This window comes from Vipera berus, assembly GCF_964194415.1.
Source record: "Vipera berus genome assembly, chromosome: 3".
Lineage (NCBI taxonomy): Eukaryota > Metazoa > Chordata > Lepidosauria > Squamata > Viperidae > Vipera > Vipera berus.
This window is the reverse complement of record NC_138204.1, coordinates 181973183-181994178: the sequence shown is the minus strand read 5'-3', so window position 1 is coordinate 181994178 and position 20996 is coordinate 181973183. Positions and strand designations below refer to the sequence as shown.

General features: G+C 37.8%; 1 protein-coding gene across 2 annotated transcripts in view; it reads right to left on the bottom strand.

Annotated features, from left to right (window-relative positions):
* Positions 1-20484, bottom strand: part of SULF1 (sulfatase 1) — a gene marked incomplete at its 3' end in the record, with an annotated part of 79333 nt that extends 58849 nt beyond the window's left edge. For both annotated transcript variants that reach the window (XM_081326005.1, XM_081326006.1), the window contains exons 1-5: positions 20245-20484; positions 12827-12978; positions 10917-11086; positions 5350-5500; positions 326-501 (exon numbers count right to left, since the gene is read on the bottom strand). In XM_081326005.1, the coding sequence (XP_081182131.1) occupies positions 326-501; positions 5350-5500; positions 10917-11086; positions 12827-12978; positions 20245-20470 (875 nt within the window). In that variant the 5' untranslated portion in view covers positions 20471-20484. The remainder of the gene's footprint in view (positions 1-325; positions 502-5349; positions 5501-10916; positions 11087-12826; positions 12979-20244) is intronic.
* Positions 20485-20996: the final 512 nt, after the last annotated feature.

The following is a 20996-nucleotide window of genomic DNA, read 5'->3' as shown; positions in this document are numbered from 1 at the left end:
GAGTCAGCAGACTCGTGGCTAAATATTTATATACCAGTAAAACCACAGTAAGTGAAATATATCCTCACATGACCCCATTACAGTCCTAGCAGCAAGCAACAAAATAACTGTATAGGGCTATAACAATAAAAAGGAATATGCCATTATACTTCTAGCAAACTTTGGAAAGAATAACATTTCCAAAGTAACAAAAAGATACTCTTCTTTGTTCATGCTTTGCAATAATCTTGATGAAAGAAATCATCCACAAGAATGACAATCAAATGTGCTTACAAATATTTTACATTAGGTACAACAGCTGTGCTGCAGACATAGGAGAACGTACACTGATCCCGGCTCTATACTTGGACCACGAATAAAGAAAGGAACGCGAATATCAAAATCATATGGCATTGACTTTCCCTTGACCAGTCCAAACTGTCCAATATGGTAACCATGATCAGCAGTGTAAATAATGTAAGTATTCTCCAGTTCTCCAGTTTCCACTAGCATATGATATAACTGAAATGCAATAAATGGAAAAAATCAATGCAAATCAATGCTAAATCAATCATTACAAATGCACACAAAATTTACATTTAAACAATTCCGTTAGGGCCATGTCATTAATAAACCAATTAAAATCCAGTAATCATCAAACATTCATCATATGCTTCTAGAAGAGATATAAATTCCATCAGATATATAGCAGTATTGAAATGCGCATTTTTAGAGCTTGAAGCTTCAAACAAAATGCACCCATTTCATCAATTGTTTCCAGATTGGAACCAAGCACAGTAGTTTGTCCTGATCTTGGAATAGAACTAGTCTGTTTAAAGGCTGAAACAATTGAGTCTTTCAACCATTACAAGAGTGACAAGTGGACTTTGGTGCTGAGGATTTTTCTTTTAAATTCCTAGCTTACCAGTTCAACAGCAGGACTTTGGCTTGTCTCTTCTGAAACATCTTTAGAGCACTTAAGGAAAATTAGTCATTCATTTTGCTAGCCCAGTGAAAGAGGGGAACTGCTGAAACCTGGTGAGCATATCAGGCTGTCTGCCTTCAAAACAACCCCATCTCCCTGATCTCCTTCTAGTTTAGTAGGTTGTTGCTTTTTAGTGAGTTTATACTTTACTACAAGGTACTATAGTAAGCATTAGATGCTTTTCCCTGCTTTTCAGATCTCTCACATATAAAGAAACAACTCACAAGTTACACAGAATCCTTTCTTTTTGTTTTTATTTTTCTTTCATTTTCTTAACAGCCCCTCTCCAGTTTAAGGCTAGATGACTAGATCCAGTTTATCAGCCACATAAAACTCTACTCTCCAAAGCCATGAGCGGCAGAAGAATATTTTATTTTATTTATTTATTTTAATTCCATTTATATCCCGCCCTTCTCCAAAGACTCAGGGCGGCTTACAAGCTTAGCAGTAGCCTTCATTCTATGTATATGCCTGCTTATTAGGGCTTTCACACACACCCCAAGCGGCATTATTACAAAGTCAGCTTATTGCCCCCAACAATCTGGCTCCTCATTTTACCTACCTCGGAAGGATGGAAGGCTGAGTCAACCTTGAGCCTGGTGGGATGCGAACCTGCACTAATTGCAGGCAGCTGGTGTTACTTAAGGAGGCATTAGCCCACTGCTCCACCAAGGCTCAGTATAGCTAAATAGAGAGATACTAATCAGAAAGAAGAGGACTAATTCAGAATTTGCTAGTCAGGAATGGGGAGAAAACAACTGCACAGAGGCTTGACTTAATAGTACACTCTTCCTGTTGGTACACCAGCTAGCATCATAATGGAAGACGTCAAGGCAAAGTCCAGGGCCAGGAAATAGAGTCTTCACCCATCACAAACAGAAAACAGGGCTACTGACTGTTGATCCAATCAGCAGCTCACAGCTCCTATTAGAAGACCATTGACCACTTGATCATCACTCCCTATCCATATATGGTTATTGGTTCCCCATGAAAGCTGTTCTTCTGATACCAACTCACCTTTGTCTAGCACTAGATGTAGAGGGAAGAAGGGAGAGCTGCTATCAAGGAAACAGAGAAAAGAAGCCAGAGCCCCGGCCAAGAATTTAATGTGAATAAAAGTCTTAAACAAGCCATTTCCTAGTTCACATGAAGATAAAGGGAAGGAGGGGAGAATACATTCAGACTTGTAAGATTCTATTATTGTAGCTTTACAATAAAAGTAGTACTGACCTATGAGACATTGGTTTCTTAGACTGATCTACTCTGAAGGGCTGACTATATTCTTCCCACCCTTATTATGCATATTCAATGATGGTGCCTTTGGACTCTGATTGCTAATTATCTGGTAAGATAAAAGACACTGGCTCTGAGACCACACACATTTATTTATTGCCTTAAAGACATAGACATGATTCTCTCAGCAGCAGCAGAATTGGCCATAGTTTAGTCAGAGGAGAAGACACCTAACAACTTCATGCCACTGCCTGCCAATTTGGTAAGTAAACTATTGCTATTTTGTAAATTAATTCTGCTATGGTGAAATTTAAGTTCATGGTATGGATAGTAGGCAGGTAAATAGAAAAGAATATGTGTCCTAGTGAGCAAGAGTCTTTGTGCAATAATGTTGCTAAGATTAATTTGTTTTGGATGATTTGTTGAGCCAGTTTGGAAATGGGCAGTCTGTGTAAACTGATATGGCTGAGTTTTCAGAGTGTATTCAAAAATACACTGACTGACGCTTGGAATTGTTTAATGAGCTTTTGATTTCTCTTATGTTTAACTTTTGTTGATTCAGTTGTGGTTTTGAGTAATATATGTTTGTAAATATACAATCAAATGCAAATAAATACATGGGCATATAATTGTTCCAACTATTGCTTAATCAGAGTTTTCAGAAAACATTCTGGTCTTGTTTTATGCTCAACCAATATTCTGTTTCCTTTCTGTGAGAATTATAATTAAGCATTTTAAGTAGCAAAGAGTGCTTAGCTTAAAATTATCTGGAAAGATAACAACAGTCTTAGAATAAAATAGAGATGGAAGGGACCTTGGAGATCTTCTAGTCCAGCCCCCTGCTCAAGCAGGAGAACCTATGCCATCTCAGACAAGTGACTGTCTAGCCTTTTTTTAAAAAAATCTCCAGTGATGGAGCACCCACAATTTCTGGAGGCAAGCTATTCCACTGGTGAATTGTCCTCACTGTTAGGAAGTTTCTCCTTAATTCCAGGTTGCTTCTCTCTTTGATCAGTTTCCAACCATTGTTTCTTGTCCTGTCCTCTGGTACTTTGGTGAATAACGTGACCCCCCCTCAAATACTGGAATACTGCTATCATGTCTCCCCTAGTTCTTCTTTTCTTTAGATTAGCCAAACCCAAGTCCTGCAGCCATTCTTCGTATGTTTTAGTCTCCAGGCCTTTGATCATCTTAGTTGTTCTTCTCTGAATTTTTTTTACACACTCTCAACATCTTGTTTGTGATATGGTGACCAAAATTGGCTGCAGTATTCCAGGTGTGGTCTTACTAGGGTTTTATAAAGTGTGACTAATACCTTACATGATCTTGATTCTATGCCTCTGTTTATACAACCCAGGAATGTATTAGCTTTTTTTTGGCTGCTGCTGCACGCTGCTGGCTCATGATTAATTGATTGTCCACTAGGATTCCAAGGTCCCTCTCACAGTTACTGTTTTTAAGCCAGGTCTTGCCCAATCTGTACTTGCCACCTTTGATTTTTCCTGACTAAATGTAAAACAACAAACCTGATAGGAATGGAAGCACCCATAAAAAATTAACTTTTGTCCATGTCTGCGTCAGGCTACTTATTTATAGCTTGGCTGGTTGGTTTTCGCCATTAATTGCAGACTGGCTGCTAATTGTTGAATATCAATGAGTCTTTCTAGCTTCCTCTTTGGCCTGTACTGTGTCGCTGAGCATCCCAGGATGTGTTCATTCAAAGATTTTTGTGGTCTTTCCTGAAAACCTTAAGGGCTTTTCTAAAGTAGAATGGTTGGGTAAAAATGCTTCTCTTATGAGATTTTTAAATGTTTTTCATTACCACTTTTCCCAATCTCCAGGCAAGTTCATTGGCCAGCAATCACCTACTTTTGTGGTCCTGGGCCATAAAACAAGGTAATAGCACGTAGACTTACTCTCTCTATAGCTTCACAGTGCTTTACAGCTTCTCTAAGCAGTTTACCCAATCAACATACTGCCCCCAACAATTTTGGGTCCTCATTTCACAGACCTTGGATGAAAAGTTGAGAAGGCAGTAAGGATCTGATTCCAAGTTCTCATTGTCTCCTGGAATCCCACAGCATACAACTTATTTTAAGCTTGATATGATGAAAGACTGAAACTGATTTGAGTTTTGTTCTGTTGAATTATTTCAAATGGGGCTGTTCATTTCAGGCTTGAAAGAAACCATGTTTTCCATTTTAGGTACACCTTGGGAAGCTTTTATAGGTCCCTGCAATTTTGGTATTCTCCAGGTCATATGAATCTATTTAGCTGCAAAACAAGCAACTGTGACTGTCAAATTAAACTTTAGAGAATAGCACTGACACAGAAAATCTCTTTAGATGTGTTCAAATACAATTTTTTTTAACTTTTCTGTCTTTACTTTTTCATCACCTGGAATGAAATATCAAACTATTTGCAATGAATGAATGAATGAAATGTTTCAAACAACCCAATCTATTACAGAATGTTTTAAATTAGTACACAACACGGAGGGACTCGTACAGGTAGTGCTCGACTCACCACCTTTGTTATCATTTGAAGTTACAACAGTGCTGAAAGGTGACTTATGATCGTTTTTCACATTTATGACCATTGCATCACCATGGTCATGTGATCAAAATTTGGACTCCTGGCAACTGGCATGTATTTATGACAGTTGCACTGTCCCACGATCATGTGATCACCTTTTTGCAACCTTTCCAGCTGGCTTCCAACAAGCAAAGTCAATGAGGGAAGCCAGATTTGCTTAACGACCGCATGATTCACTTAACAACTATAGTGATTTAGTTAACCACTATGGCAAAAAGGTCATAAAATGAGGCACAACTCTCTTAACAACTGCTTTGCTTAGCAACAGAAATTTTGGGCTCAGTTATGATCATCAGGTTCGGACTACCTGCACTCTACAATGCTTCACTACATATCCCTTGTATATATGCTATCTATTTTACCAGAAGAAATCTTACTCTTTTTTATGTACTTGGTTTGCCTTTCAATCAGTACTGCTGAAAGAATGAATGGAATAAAAATTGGGGTATTCATATAAAAATGAAAAGTAAGTAGAATTCTGGGACGAGGATTTCCTACTTTAGCAATATTCAGAATGTAATACTACAGAATGGCTTTAAGCATTTTTGTTTGCTTACCCTTTCCATGGAATCATCAACTGACAGCAGAGTTTGAAGTCTTTTGCGTTGCAAGGTATTTGTAAATTCCATATGGATGGGAAGCATAGGCCCTGTGTATTGCATGATCCAATGCTTATCCATATTGGGTGCATAGTTGTAACTAGGAGTTCTACAGAGGAAGATAATATAGATTTAGCTCCAATAAAAGAGAATATCTTACCAACTAAGTAACATCATCACCACACTCAGAGAGCATCAAGAACTCCGTAGACTAAGGTATTTGTAGTTTTTGATACAAAAACCTGCACATTGCACATCAAAATATCTTTCAGAAAAAATGCAAGATTATGAAATGAATACTCATAAATTACCATTTGAGTAAGCAATAACAATTAATAGCTAGATTATTTCAGACAACTCTGATATCTGATTTCCAGCACATTATATATTTATAACGCCAATATTATATTCACTTGATCTGAAGCCGTTGTAATAATTGCTGTTTTGAGAAGGAGTGGCCAAACCTCACAACCTTTGTAGACTTACTGATGCAATTTATTTTGTAACTAAAAATGCACAGGCCAATGTTGGTCAGCACTTAACAGAAAACCAAAATGTCACCCCAAAGTCCACACCTATTCTTCTAATATATTTGACCTCTTGTTTCCAGCAGGAAAATATTTTTTCCCCCAAAGAGAGATCTGAAAATAGATTAGTTGGGATTGCAACTGCTATCATTCCAGCCAGCATCTTCACTGTGATATGATGGGATTTTAGTTCATTTTAACTAGAGAGAGAGTTTTTATTTATAATTGAAGAACTTGTGCCTATGACTGAACAATAGAAAACATATTTTATTATGTTTTGTCCAAGAAAATTAATTTCCAGGACAAGTTAATCTCCAAGAAAAAAAAGCAACTTGATATCCTGAATGTGGTTTGGGCTCATGCATGTGTACATTTTTAAAAAGTGGAAACAAACTAAGTTTGTTCTCCCAGTCAATAACAAATTGCAACAGATCCTACATTTTTAAGGAAACAATAGACATTATTCAAATCCAAATACACTTGTTTTGGTACAGAACCACTGATTTCAACCAAACTGTGTCAACAATCCTACTGGTGCAAGAATGTCATGTAATTAAGGGATTGCTTAATTAACAGACATTCCTCGTTAACAGACACTGTGTCCTAGTTCTTTAGTAATACTGTAATGATAATTTTTCATCTAAGTTTGCCAAGCTACATTTGCTCTGCTTTCCATTCTTTGCAGCAGACAGCTCCTATGGTTGCACGGCATCACAATTTCTGCCACTCAAATAAATAAAATAAAACCAAACATGCCCATATCATGCCACTCCCTGCAGCACTCTTATCTTGATTTCTGTATAATTGCCATGATTAGAGCCAGAAAATAGTGTTTATCTTCTGTTTTGATTACTGAAGAGTCTATTAATGTTTGGATGCTGCCCACAAGCTTCAGCTGCCTCATTTGCCCCTGAGAAAATGGCTGCAGCCATCATTAAGAAGGATGTTGTGTCTATTCTTATATGGGAAAATATCATACTAATGCTACTACTGTTTGTGCTGTAGGTATTTGATTGGGTGTTGCTGAAAAGAGAATGCTTTGAGACAAAGATTTTAATATCCTTCGAGACATCCATAACTCAATTAATGAAGGCTGATACTTCAGGCTAAAATAATGTCTTTCAAATCTCAGTCTCACCAGTGCAACTTACACATGGTTGGAATTCCACAACAAGCAGATAATATTAGGTGGAATATTAGCTCTGCCAGAAGATTATCAGTAGAAACTGAGAGGGCTCTGTGAATTCCACCCTTTCCTTTTTGTATAGCTGATAAGCCTTTGCCCTTTATTGTGAAATGTGTTAGACTGAGATCCATATTATGTTCTGTCCAAACTATCTTAAGAAATTATAAGAATGTAGGAAGTATTTTCCACAGGAAGAAATAGAATTTGTGAGATAAATTTTTAGATTTTATTGACCCTTCAGTCATTTTTGTTATCAGACCAGCTAAGGGCCTTCAGAAATCTTTCCATACTCCTGTGGAAGGAAGAAAAGATAAACAAACTGTACTTTCTTTAAATTTTACTACACTAGTGCATTGAAAAATTTCTCCATTTTCTACAGGGCTTATTTCTAACTTCAAGCTATTTTCCCCTAATTCCTGATCAGACATTTGGTTTTTTTGCACATTGTTAGAGTTTGGAGCAACAAGGAAAAGTTAATAAACTGCAATATGGAATATGGAATATAAAGGACTGTGGCTAAATTTTGAAGGTCTTAGTCATGAACAAGTTATTCTATTTTCCTAACATAGTAACAAAGAACAAAACTTTAAACAATTTAGTCATTTTTTATATTTCTTTTGTATATATTTTTTCTAGCCTTTCAACCCTTTTGTCTTTCATTTTAATATTACTTCCCATTGCTAACATTATATGAATATATTTGTTAGTCTAACAATAGAAACCAAACCAAAAAAGAAAAAGTCAAACAGCTTAAATTTAAACCCATCACCCAGAAAAAAGTGGTGCCAATATATGTTTGACCACCAAAAGAGAAGAATCCTCAATAGTTAAATATTCAAACGATGACACTTCTTACTAAATGATTGTATTGCCCTTGCCATTATTTTCATGAACTACTATACCAAAGGAAAAGTCAGGGAGACATTGGATTTTTCCTTTGTTATCTAGCCATGATAAGGTAGCAGCATATTAAACTTCAGAAACCATTCCTTTAGCAATTTATTCATGTAAACTGGCAGTTTATTTTCCATTTCTTCTTTTACACCTCCAAGTAAGCTCTTACTCTGTTTAGTCTTTCAATATTAAAACAAAATATTCCATCGTCTCCTGCAGCGACCACTGAATAAAAGATGCATAATACTCCCAGAATTTCAAGACAGCTAGGTTGGGAGAAAATAGTGATTCCTGATTTGTGCCTTCACACTTTTCATAATCATTTAAGTACAAATCACTTTGGCTTCAACTATTTCATATTTGCAGGAATGCATGCTGAGTTTAAGAAAAGTTTCCATGGTTACCAAGCTCAGATATTAATAACATACGGTGTTCAGTGCAGACAAAACTTTTCTCAATCTCCTAATACAGAAAGAGTGGAAGTGGCTGTTAAGTTCAACGCTTGAGAGCCTTCTTTAATCATTTTTAAAGTGAGCACAGATTACCACATGCAAACTGGGGGCAAGTGTGAAGACAAACACTTTAACTCTGCTTTGCCTTCCATCATTTCCGACAGGTAACAGGCCACTCGCTGCAAAAGAGGGCTTCCTTTGTCTTTGAAGACCTTTCATTTAATGGAAACCCTGGTCAATCAGAGCTCTCAACTGTGCAGACAGCCTCCACAGAGAGTGGAGTTTCTCAGCTGCAGACACCCCCTCCCCCATATGAAGACGGCGATGGGAACAGTACAGCTTACATGCTTTAAAAATGATTAAATGGGGCTATTACTTGGCCTTAGTTTCAACCACTCTATGAAATCTGCTTCTAATTAAATTTTTAGAACACAGCCATGTCTGACAGGCTTCAGCAAGTCCTCCTTCCCCTTTCTTACCTCCCCTGCCTCATCCTGCTATCCTGTCTGCTATCCTGTTTATTTTTGGGGTGGGGGAAGAAACATTAGCTGCTGAAGTGATAATGCATACTTTTTAGAAAGTCAAAAATTTTAGAAAGTCAACCTTTCAGTATTTAAAAAGTAAGCGCTTGGTCTAAATAGAGCTATTTGTTATTCCAGTGGTCTCTGGTGATCAGAGACTCCCTGCTAAGAGGGATCATAGAAGTAATCTGTTGGCTAAACAGTCTGTCAAAGGGAGTGTGGCCCAGTCTCCCACAAAAACTTAATAGAGAAGATAGCAAAATGTGGACTGGATTTTGCTTGGAGGTGATGGATACAGAACTCATTACAGCTATAAACCCCAACGTGCCTACGTGAGTGGCTCTCAGTCAAGCGGAAATAGGTGTTGAAATACTACAAAGCTCCCAGGGTCTGTACTGTTAATATATTTATTAATGTTTTGAGTGAGGACATAGAAAACATAATATGCATGACATATACATAAGTACTTAATTTGGAAAGGAAAAAACAAAGCAATGAGTGTAGAGTAGGAAAGACCATGTTGGGAAGCAATATACAGTATCCTGAGAGAAACTGGTCATCTTGGTGGATTACAATTTGAACATGAGGCAACAGTGTAGGTGGAAATAAACAAAATGCAACTCTAGGTTGCATCAACAGAAGTCATTTGTGCTTTCATTTCTGTGCTGGTTGGACAAACTCTGACACACTGGAGCACATCCAGAGAACAATTAAGATGATTAAGAGACCTGGAAGAAAACCTTTATGAGAAAACAATTGGAGGAGTTGTGAATATTTAATTTGGAGAAGTCTGTGGGAAAATGTGATAGCTGTTTTCAAAAATCCAAAGGATTCTAATATAGAAATATGGAATAGTTAGGAAGATTTTGTTTGGATATCAGGAAGTATTTCATAATCCTAACAGCTGTTTAACTATGGAACAAATTGCTTCAGGATATGGTAGGTTCTTATGAGAGGTGTTTAAACAGGGTGGACAGCCATCTGTCAGAGGCAGCTATAGCAGTACATTCCTGCATTGGAAAGGGAATTGTTCTAGATCAGGGGTCCCCAATCCTTTGGGCACCAGGGACTGATTCAGTGGAGAAAAGTTTTTCCATGGACTGGAGAGTGTGTGGTTTTGTGTGCTGCTTGCATCCCATGGATGGGGTGGGGTGGGAAGAAGAATAGATGTAAAAGTCCCGACCACATATTTTTTACATTTATTGTTTTAAAATGGTGAAATAAACTGGCTTTCTTTCTTGTGCAACCATGATTGTATTTATCTCAGGCCTAGTTTTATACATATAGGAGGATAACCTGGGGAAATTCTGAAATATAATTTTCTGAAATACGTTATAAACGGATCAGCAAATACATCAAGGTAAAGATCACGGCTATGTTAATTCATATTCTGTATGTTTTACTCAGTGGTTTTTAATAGAGAAGCATGCAAATATGTGATCCGCATCTATCACCATGAATAGGTACAATCCACTGCACAACACCAAAACATTATGTATTTCTCTTCCATCAAGCTTTAGTGCAAACGTAATTTTAATTGTACAGAAAGGATGTTCAGAGAGACAACTGAAAGAAATGCAGGCAACCCCAAGGAGAAAAAAAGGACAGATGGAAGAAAAAGGTGTTCCATCTGCTTTAGGCATCTACAGTCCACACACCAAGCCAAATGACAACTCAGTATTTCATACTGCCAAAAGTGTTCACAAGGCTTTCCTCAAACAAAAAAGATTATGCTTTTCAAAAAGTAGAAAATATGGGACCCACATATAAGTATAGAACATTCTAGAGTATTTCACTGAACCCTCAAAGAACTGAAGCATGGCAAGAAGGTGACTGGCTGAAGCTATGTAGGACATCAACTCTCCATTTCATCACACACCTGAAAAGGGCAGTCAGCAATGAAGTGGCAAAGCCCAGCATGTTCACAGTATGAAGTTTCACTTACATGTGCTGAGAAGCATTTGGATACAGCTCAGAGAATTGTGGTGCAGAGTCCTCTGGGCCATGGGGAGCTGCATGGCTGATCACCATCATTATAGGTCTATGGGGATATGTCCTCTTAGACATTTTGAAATAATTGATACTGTCATTAGTGATTAAATCTGTAAAATAGTCCTGAAACAAACATTCAAAATAAGCGACAATTTACTAACTGCATCCAATATCACAAGGTCATATTATAGTGGCTTAATCTGATAGGCTTTGAAAGGATTTCACCTATCTAGTTTTAGAGCCTGGGCACAGTTCGTAGGTCAAATATATGCAGCTGAATGCCTACATTCCGATAGGCTTCTCTGTGTAGATAAGGAGGAATAACACCTTTTAAGGTGGAAGACAAAGACTTAGAAACATTTAAATCAGACACTCAAGCTCAGTCACTACAGCTGGCTCAGGAATTCTGGGAGTTGAAGTCCATGAGTCATTAAAAGAGCCGAGGTTGCCTGCCCCTGCTATAGCCTCTTGGCTATAATTGTAATTTAAAAAGAACACAGCTCATTTTAGGACAGTACATCTACTAATATCAAAATCTTATCATACCAGCTAAGCAGCTTAACATATAGCCAATGTAATAAAATGAAAAATCTGTCTGTCTCTCTCTCTCACATACACACAAAGGGAAATAACTTTTTTAAAAGTTGGGAGTTAAACTAACTGCCAACTCTAGGTTTGTGGGGGTTTTGATCAAATAACTGGCATGAACTCCAGTGAGGAGTTCCAAGGTAACATGAACATACAATTTCAACCATTTCCAGGCAAGACTAATCAATCAGATGACGTGGAGTCAGGGTCATGAACAGCTGCAAAAGCAACAGTGAAAAAAGTGCATTTTTTCACAAAGCACTATTAGGGAACCCAAACAGCTGTGAACACTTTGTCCTCATTCCAGGACTGTTTTCAAACTGCCAATGCCAAAAGTACTTTGCTGATATATGTGAAAAAGTATGAAAGAAAAGTGTGTTGTAACCCTCGAGTAACAGGTCAATTTGAATTTATACTCATAACTACTGTAAAAGAAAATCAGAACTAATTTCTTCATTTTTCTCTCTCTGCGCTTTTGGCTTTGTTATTTTTTTAAAATATTCTCACCTAAATTATTAGTTTAAGTTAGTTTTTATCCTACTTCTCTGAAAAAGAAAGTTTTCTCCAAACTTCAAATGCCAAGTTATTATACATAACATAGGCAGTACTGTAAACCAGGTTTTGCAAATTATCTCTCCCCCCAAAGATAAAACATAATTTCTTTTCATGGGAAACAAAGTGTGCTGTGTAATTTTTGTTGTGTGTGTCTACATGTTTGTCTGTTGCCACAGTCAAGTTTCCAGGATTTAGTACCTTTCATTATTTCTTCTACATAACCAGAAATCCATAGTGTTAACTGACTGACCTTCTATGAACATTATGTGAAAAAAGTTCTGACCATACAGTCATCAGAAAAAATTAAGAGTACTATTTCAAGGGACACGGTGGCTCAGTTGGTTAGGACGCTGAGCTTGTCAATCAGTGTTGAGCGCCTGTTACTCGTCCCAGCTTCTGCCAACCTAGCAGTTTGAAAGCACGTAAAAATGCAAGTAGAAAAATATGGACCACTACGGTGGGAAGGTAACAGCATTCCGTGAGCCTTTGGAGTCTAGTCATGCTGGCCACATGACCATGGAGACGTCTTCGGACAAGCGCTGGCTCTTCGGCTTTGAAACGGAGATGAGCACTGGTCCCTAGAGTCGGAAACGACTAGCACGCATGTGCAGGGGAACCTTTACCTTTACCTTTCAATGAAATGATTTTAAAATATCATTTCTTCTATCAAGAATAGGTTTTACCTATGTGCATAAAAAGATAAATGTGATTCTTCCTTACCTTTGCATATTCAAATCCATGCTTCTCTTTAAGGCCATTGCGACAAACAGTGTAATTATAGAAACGAGAGTTTTTTATTAACCCAACCCACTCTCGCCAGCCAGGAGGGATATAGCTACCATTGTATTCATTGAGGTATTTTCCAAAAAAAGCTGTGAAAGAAAAAGAATCCATATTCAATGGCACTTGGTGAACAGTGGTGTTTTATGAAGTAAAAAAAATCAGCTAGTTGGTTACAGCAAGAGTTGGCAATATAAAGATCCAGATCTATGTGCAGCCCTAAATCTTGTGGCAAATGGAGCATTTTCCAAGGTCAAGAATTGATGGCACATTCTACATCATTTTGAAGCAGATGATACACAAATATGGATAAATGCAGAAAATTGAAAATCAACAAATATGTGTTCTTCAGCCCCATAATCGGCCCACCCCAGTCCTTGGTTCTTGAAAAAAATGCTAAGGTTTGCCTAATCTTACGCTGAAGATAGTTCTTGCTATATATTCAATGCAACTACAACGACTGGCAGTGGTGAATGCATTCTTGAAAGAAGAGGTGGTTCTCCCAGGCCTTAAAGAAAGTGTGGTCAATCCTCTGCTATAGCCCCTGTCCTCTTGAATATTCTCCCTTCAGATATCAGAATGACCTGACCCTGTTGGTCTTTCATAAGGCTGTGAAGACTTAATTGGGTGTCAAGGCTTGGATGTGTGTTAAGGGCCCAATTTTCTGGCTGTATTAATGTCCATAGTAACAGTTTTATTTGATCCCATATATATTTATTTTGTATTTTTTTTAATTTTATGATGTATGCCACACAGACTCATTTGTTGAGGTAGATTGATATAGAAATAAAACAAAACAAATACATTTCAGTACTATACTATATATTGCACTGTCAAAATAATAATTAGGATGTTTTTTAAAAAACATTAGAAGCTAAGTAGTTAATATAGATTTGAAACTATCTTAGTCATTGTATATAATGGCAGTAGTTGCAATAAAAATGTAATATCAATTAATCTGTGATTTATAATATAAATTAGCTTTCCTCAGTTAAATGCTCTATAGATGTATTGACTTTTAATCTTCATAATCCCTGTACAAAACCAAGAAAAATATTCCAACTGGCTGCTCACACCTTCATACTATTTAAAATGCCCATTGCCAAATGAATATATTTAAAAACAGAAGCAAGGAAAACTATAAATTAATTTATTTATGTATAATTAATAAGCATACAAATACAGCTGAATTAATAAAAAGTCTCATTAAAAAGTAATATCATTGCCTGTCTTTTCATTATTGTAACTAATGATGCCAAAGGGAGAATTTTAATCTGTAAATTCTGAAGAGATAGAAAAAGCAGCCAGTACACAGATAAAATCTAACTTTCCAGGATACAGCAGCATTGTTTACAAGCATGTAACTTATCTTGCCAATTTTGAATAATGGAGTCTATTTGAATTTTTAAGGCGGGATAAACAACAATCCTTAGCAGGGTAAACAATAAGTATATATATACACATATACATACACACAAAAAAACCCCCCACACACATACATACACACACACACACAAACACACACACAAATACATACACACACATATATATGCACACACACATAAGTACACACACACACACACACACTGATGAGAAAAGAGGAAATGGTGAGCAAAAAACCTCCCGCCATATTACTCAATTAATTGCAACTGATTATTTCATCTTTTTTCTCCCTTAGGATGCTAACATGTCATAGTTGTTTTCATACTATGATTCAAGCATCAATAACCTCCTAGTATTATTCCAGTTTTTGTAGACACATCCTCTGAATCTGAGAATGTGACCAACTTTCCCTTGAATTCTATTTATCTATCCTCAACCTTGTGATTACCTGATACCTGAGATTTCAATGTCTATTACCCTGTTGAAAGATTATGCTGATCTGGCAGATGCTAGAGGGCCCCCTATTGACTAACACCATTCTAATGACAATATTCCAAATATTTATAAGTCTCTCCTTTTTTCCAGAGATAACATAATATTTTCAAACCAAAACTTGCTAAAATGCAGGTATTGGTTAATTAACTAAGAAAAATGTTTTTTTTGGATCTGCCTTGTCCAGTGAAGTAAAGTAAAGCCTTATAAATATCTGAATGTCTAAACATTAAAAGACGGGTGTGAAAGGAAAAGTCTCCAGTTTTTAAATTAATGCAGTAAACAATCAAGGATATGTAAAAATATGCCTATAACAGATGGAAATGACCAATGGCAGTTGTAGTTACAAACTTGCAAGTGGGTGCCTTGAACCAGTCTCAGTACCTGGGGCAGTAAAAGATGTTCGGCAGCATCCAGGATGATTGGATAGCCCTCTGTAGGCCAACACTGCTCACCCCTGTATGAAGGAGGGAGTCAGAAAATGTACCCCAAACATTTTCCCTATATGTTCTTTTGTAAAAGGAAAACACAGATAACTGCTTATTGCTATATAACTGGAACAGTATGTGGATACTTTATTGTAATAATTGTAATCTGCTGAGAATTTCTTGACTATGGTGGGCCTAAACCACTGAACAAATATTTGGACTTCTGAAACAAGGCATCCATCCTTTTGTTGAGATGGAAGTTACTTTGAAGTTGGATGGAAAAAAAGAATAGTAATCCCCACTACTGCCTTTGGTTTAGCTTACAAGCTGTCTGGAGGTATTCCAAGCCATAGTGGCTTGTCCTTACCTCCACAGAATGTTGAGCCCTTTCAAACAAGTCTCAAAGGCCAGGTTCCAAAGGCCATCTTAATGGGCAAAAACTCCTTATTCCAAATAATGTAATTCTATTCTCAGGGACTGAGTAGAGGTAATTGATGCAAAAAGTCTCAAAGTTTATGGAGTTTGTAAAGAATGCCTTTGAACAATTTTAACCCCTGAGGGGTTGCCAAACCAGAATGGTTTCCATCTTTATTAGATCCATCTGAAGTCTTTCTTGTGAAATGTGATGGCACAGAAAGTCAATGGTGGCTACTTTGAATTTACGTTTTTAAAAAATTTGATCTATAGATAATGCTCCTGAAACCACTGTAAACTGCCTCAACGTGGCATGTGTATATCTTGAGAGAGAATAAATTAGAATGTCATTCAAATAAATAGTATCAAATTGTTCCATGAAATCCCACACAATATTATGCCTTAGATGATTAAAGATAGAAGGGATATGGCAGGACCTGAAAGTTATAATGTATTTTCAAATTAGCTATCAAAGAGCACAAAAGGAAGTTTTCCATCAAAGACTATTCTAGGTACTTCTGCATTGCATGGTAGCCTTCTGCCAAAGCGAGAGTGGTCTGCCATATGTCTATGGGGGAAGCATTTGTACTGACAGAAAATGGTTCTGGCAATGTCACCAAGGAAGCACAAGGCATATCCCTGCCATCCTCTACTGCCTCCTTCTCCTTGGAATCTGATTCTGCTAACTTCTGGCTAACCAAGTGATGCTGACAAGATCTTATTCCAATGGCCTAAAAGCTGTTGGGAATCTGGATGGAATCCCACTGATGGGTTTTGGAGTCATCTGGGTCTGGGGACTTTTTCCCTTTAGCTCTGAATGGACAGTTCCTCATTTGGGTCCTCCTGGTAGCTTAGCTGTTACTCAAACGGCAAGTGGAAGCTGTGGTTTAGGACATTCTCTTCACTGATGCATCTTGTGTGATAGCTGCACCTATTCCTGAAGCAGGAGACCCTCAGTCACTTCATGTGTAGATTATTGCAATGTGCTATAAATAAGACTACCTTGGAGACTGCTTAGAACTTACAACTGGTCCAGAGTGTTGCAGCAGAGCAATGATGGACACGCTTCAGTATGCTTTGTGAGCTGCATGGCTACCAGTTTTCTTCTATCTCCAGGTCAAAGCACTGATTATCACCTCTAAAGCCCTACATGGCATAAGGCCAGGGACTGCATTTGAGGGACTGTCTATTCCGCGTGGTTTCCACTGTGTGGACAGACAGAGCTGACAAACTCCAGGTCCTGTTTATAAAACAATGTCATTTGATGGAATCCAGGGAATGGACCTTCTCTGCCATTGTGCCCAGCTCTGACAATATACTCCCAGATGTCCAAATAACTCACACCTCACTCCCCTTACAGTATATGAATCCTTAAAATCTGAGTGTTTTCCTAAGATTTTGCCTTAGGATAGGTCAGGGGTAGGCAACCTCAGCTCTTTTATGACTCATGGACTTCAACTCCCAGAATTCCTGAGTCAGCTATGCTGACTCAGGAATTCTGGGAGTTGAAGTCCATGAGACATAAAAGAGCCAAAGTTGCCTACCCCTGGGATAGGTAGTTGGCTCAAGAATGGAAATGTGATAGAATAGGGGTCTCAAACTCAAATGAATATACATTACATTCAATGTGCTAACTGGTAGACTCTGCAAAAATGCAACTAATATTAAAAATGACTGAAACTGATTTTTTTAATTTAAAACATGTTGGATAACATGTTTATAAAACATCATGTTCCCACTGTAACAGGAAGCCACATTTCCATTTGACCGCAGACCATATAATCTGTTGCCTAATCTATCTCACATTTAAGTTTGACAGAGGCGCTAAAGTACTAAGTAATAAAATTTTTTTTAAAAAATTATTCCTAACTTTCCTACTGCTTTTCTTTTCTATACCGACAGTACCCCTGGCAGTTTGATTCTTTATGCCAGGGGTCCTCAACCTTGGCAACTTTAAGACTTGTGGACTTCAATTCCCAGAATTCCTCAGCCAGCTTTGTTGGCTGAGGAATTCTGGGAGTTGAAGTCCACAAGTCTTAAAGTTGCCAAGGTTGGGGACCCCTGCTTTATGCCATTAACAGGCAAACCAGCTAGGTCAGAGGAAGCAGAGGCACATAAACTGCCACTGTTTCCTGCTATTAATTCCCTTCTGAGGCCCCTGGAGAGCTCCTCACCTTCTCCCCAAAGCACGGCCTTCTGCAGTATCAACTTCTCCTCTCTTGTACACCACAGGCCTTTCTTCTGCCCAAGCAGCTACAATTTCTGCAGAATTGGCTTCGCTGTGCCACGCAAGCCACTTAGTGCACTAAGTGCACTTCGCGCTACACAAGCTGGCATGATGGGAGAGCAGCTTACTCTGCATGGAAGAAGAGTGGGAATATTTTGCCTAAGACTAGAAAGCCTAGGACAAATAGTAAATAATAAATCAGGAATGTACAGTCACCCTACTGAGAGGTTGCTGCCAAGCATGGCCAAATATGTACAACAGAGAAGTTAAGCCAGCAGCTCCTGAGAGCCTAAGGGCTGCACATGGCCCATGGACTGCATCTGAGACCTCTGGGATAAAAGAATATGTGGTTTTTCCTTCTTGTTTAACTACTGTCTTTTATTGATTTCCTCATTTTCTTTCTTATTTTTATTTTTGTATACCATATAAAGTCATCTGAAGCCTGACAACCTTATAAATATGCTAAATAAATAAAGATTGATACACTGTATGGCTGCTTAATGCAGGCCAAGTCATCAAGAATTTGGGCTCCTCGGTCTTTATGGAATGGATCAGTTCATTCTTCTTCAAGTTTTGTCAATTTATTTAAAGGTTCTGCCACTGGGTGGTGCCCTTGTTCTAGTTTTCTGATCTGGTAATGGGGTCTTCAATTATAAGGCAATAGAATTTGGCCACTGCTCCTACTAATTTCTGTCTACTTTGTTAGATAATCTTCAGGGTGTTGCAAATGCTGGAAATTAGTTGTGAGAACTTTTCAAGTATGGCTACTGAACATCTGTGTCATGGAAGGATTGAAGCAGTCAGCAGGTTCAACTGCAAAGGCAAAGCATCAATCAGAGCAATTAGCTGGAACAGCTGGGCTCTCAACTGAACATACTCTATTTCAGCAGAGAAAGCTGAAAGGAAGGGGGCCTTTAAAGATTGGAAACTCTTCTGTTCAAGGTAGAGCTGAGAACAGGTGGGAGTAAATTAGCATGTAGTTTTTAAGTTCTTCAATTACTTTAGCCATAAATCAGTTCAATGCATAAACAGAGATAACACATAAGCTGATGGTTGTAAATCAAACTAATGGGAGGCTCATTGGAGCAATCTTGCCTATGGACTAGAGCAAAGCACATGTCACCCTGTGTAAGTAACTGAGGGAGATAAAACCTGAATTATTTAGACAGAAATTGAGCTAGAGGAGTCCAAGAGCTCATGTCAGCCCATCAAGGTCAGGAAATGGAAGTCACAAGAAATGTACTTTAATGCAGTTAGGATATTGGAACAGATCTTGAAAGTCTACCAAAGCCCGCTTTTACTTCAACTTGTATCTAATACAGTCAAGGAAGAGTTGTTTTGAATTTATTTCTACACTTTCTACTTTCCCAAGACTCAGATATCTTCTCTGTAACGCTCAAAAATCTCCTCTCCTGCCTTTGAGGCAAAGCCACATTCCTTCTCAATTGAAAACTGGATATCAATCCACAGGGCAAAAAAGTAGGAGGAACTAGGAACTTGAATCCAAAGAAATTCAGATTAGGAAGCAGGAGTTGCTTCCAATAAAGGAGGCAGCCTTGGAAAAATTTTCTTTGAGAAGAGTCAGCAACCTTTACTAATTAAGTAAGTTGGCATCCTTTCCTCTTTGGGAACGTCACAGATCTCTACTGCTCAGCTGTTTTAACTGCCACCTTGTTTTAGGGCTTTATATTCAACCAAAGTCAGAATCCAACTCTTTGTTATCAGAGTTAGCACCCCATATGTACCAGGAACAGCCTCATTTCGCTGACAATCCCTGATAAATGCTGGCAGTCCATTAGGTTGTCTTCTCCACATCCTTCAGAACAAGATTGGGGCCTGCCCTCTGTCTGCAGTTTGCATTTTCATAAAATATTCTGTTTGTTTCAATTCAATTTTTAGGGCAATGCAAAGGACAGATAATTGGTTCTATGATCTGGACTGTAAGGATTATAAAGGCAGGCTCCTTACTGAGAAGAAAATCCCTGTATTTTTATTTGAAAACCTTCACATTAATATAGGTCCAGGTTGACTCTCTAAATCAGGGGTGTCAAAACTGCCGGCCCACGGGCCGGTTGCATCATACGGAGGCTGTGCCCACCTGAGCTCCGGCAATGCAAAAAAAGTCACGATACGTCATGACACGTGACATGGCGAATTTGATACCCACGCTCTAAAGTGTGCTTCTCTCTATCTACCAAAGCTACTACTTTTTAATACGCTTAGTATCTGCTCTTTTATACAGCTTTCTGCTGATTTCCTACCCACAAATTGACACGACACAGTACTGTTAAGGTTTGGTAAAATTGCTACATCAGCTTTCCAAAAATAATTCTGTTAATAACAGCATTAAGAGAATGAAAACAAGCACCTTTTAAATTCAGATTGAAAAAGGAGTGTGAAAAGTAATCCCTTACCAGTTCTATATCCAGTATTGTTGAGATACACAGCAAAGGTACGTGGCTCATGTGTTGCTTGCCAGGAGGGAGAAGAGCAATTCTCATTATTAGTATAGACATTGTGATTGTGAACATATTTCCCTGTCAACATCGAGGACCGAGATGGACAGCACATTGGAGTGGTTACAAATGCATTAACAAAACTGGCACCTCCATTTTCCATTATTTTCCTGGTTTTATTCATCACTTGCAAGGACCCTAAACATCAAAAACAAACACATAATTAACTCATGTATGGCACACATTCAAAGTTTATATAAACTATGATCTTGATCCCTAATATCACTAAATACAATTTTCAGTGTTACATTTTAATTTATCCCAAGAAATGTCCATTTATTGAAGGTTTTGCGTATAGACTATTGTTTATAGTGAGCATAATTTAATTACTTGATTGTACATTTATTCTTCTGAATTTTTTTCTTATAGTAAGATAAATCTCATAAAGCAATACATTTTTAGATTACAGAAAGATCAAGACATTTGAAAAGCTATTTCTGTGTGGGATTTAACTGAAACAGTGCATCTGCAATAGGAAGGCTTTTGTCCCAAAATAATTACCTGAAATTCATTGAGAAGAACAGAAGAATCTGTTGAAAAAAAATGGAATGAATACTAGGCACAAATGAATATAGATGTGGCTGTCTGAATAGGTGTGAGAGAACTGCTGCTCAGGTTTTTTTGGCCTGATGAGTTTAACCCTTTTATAA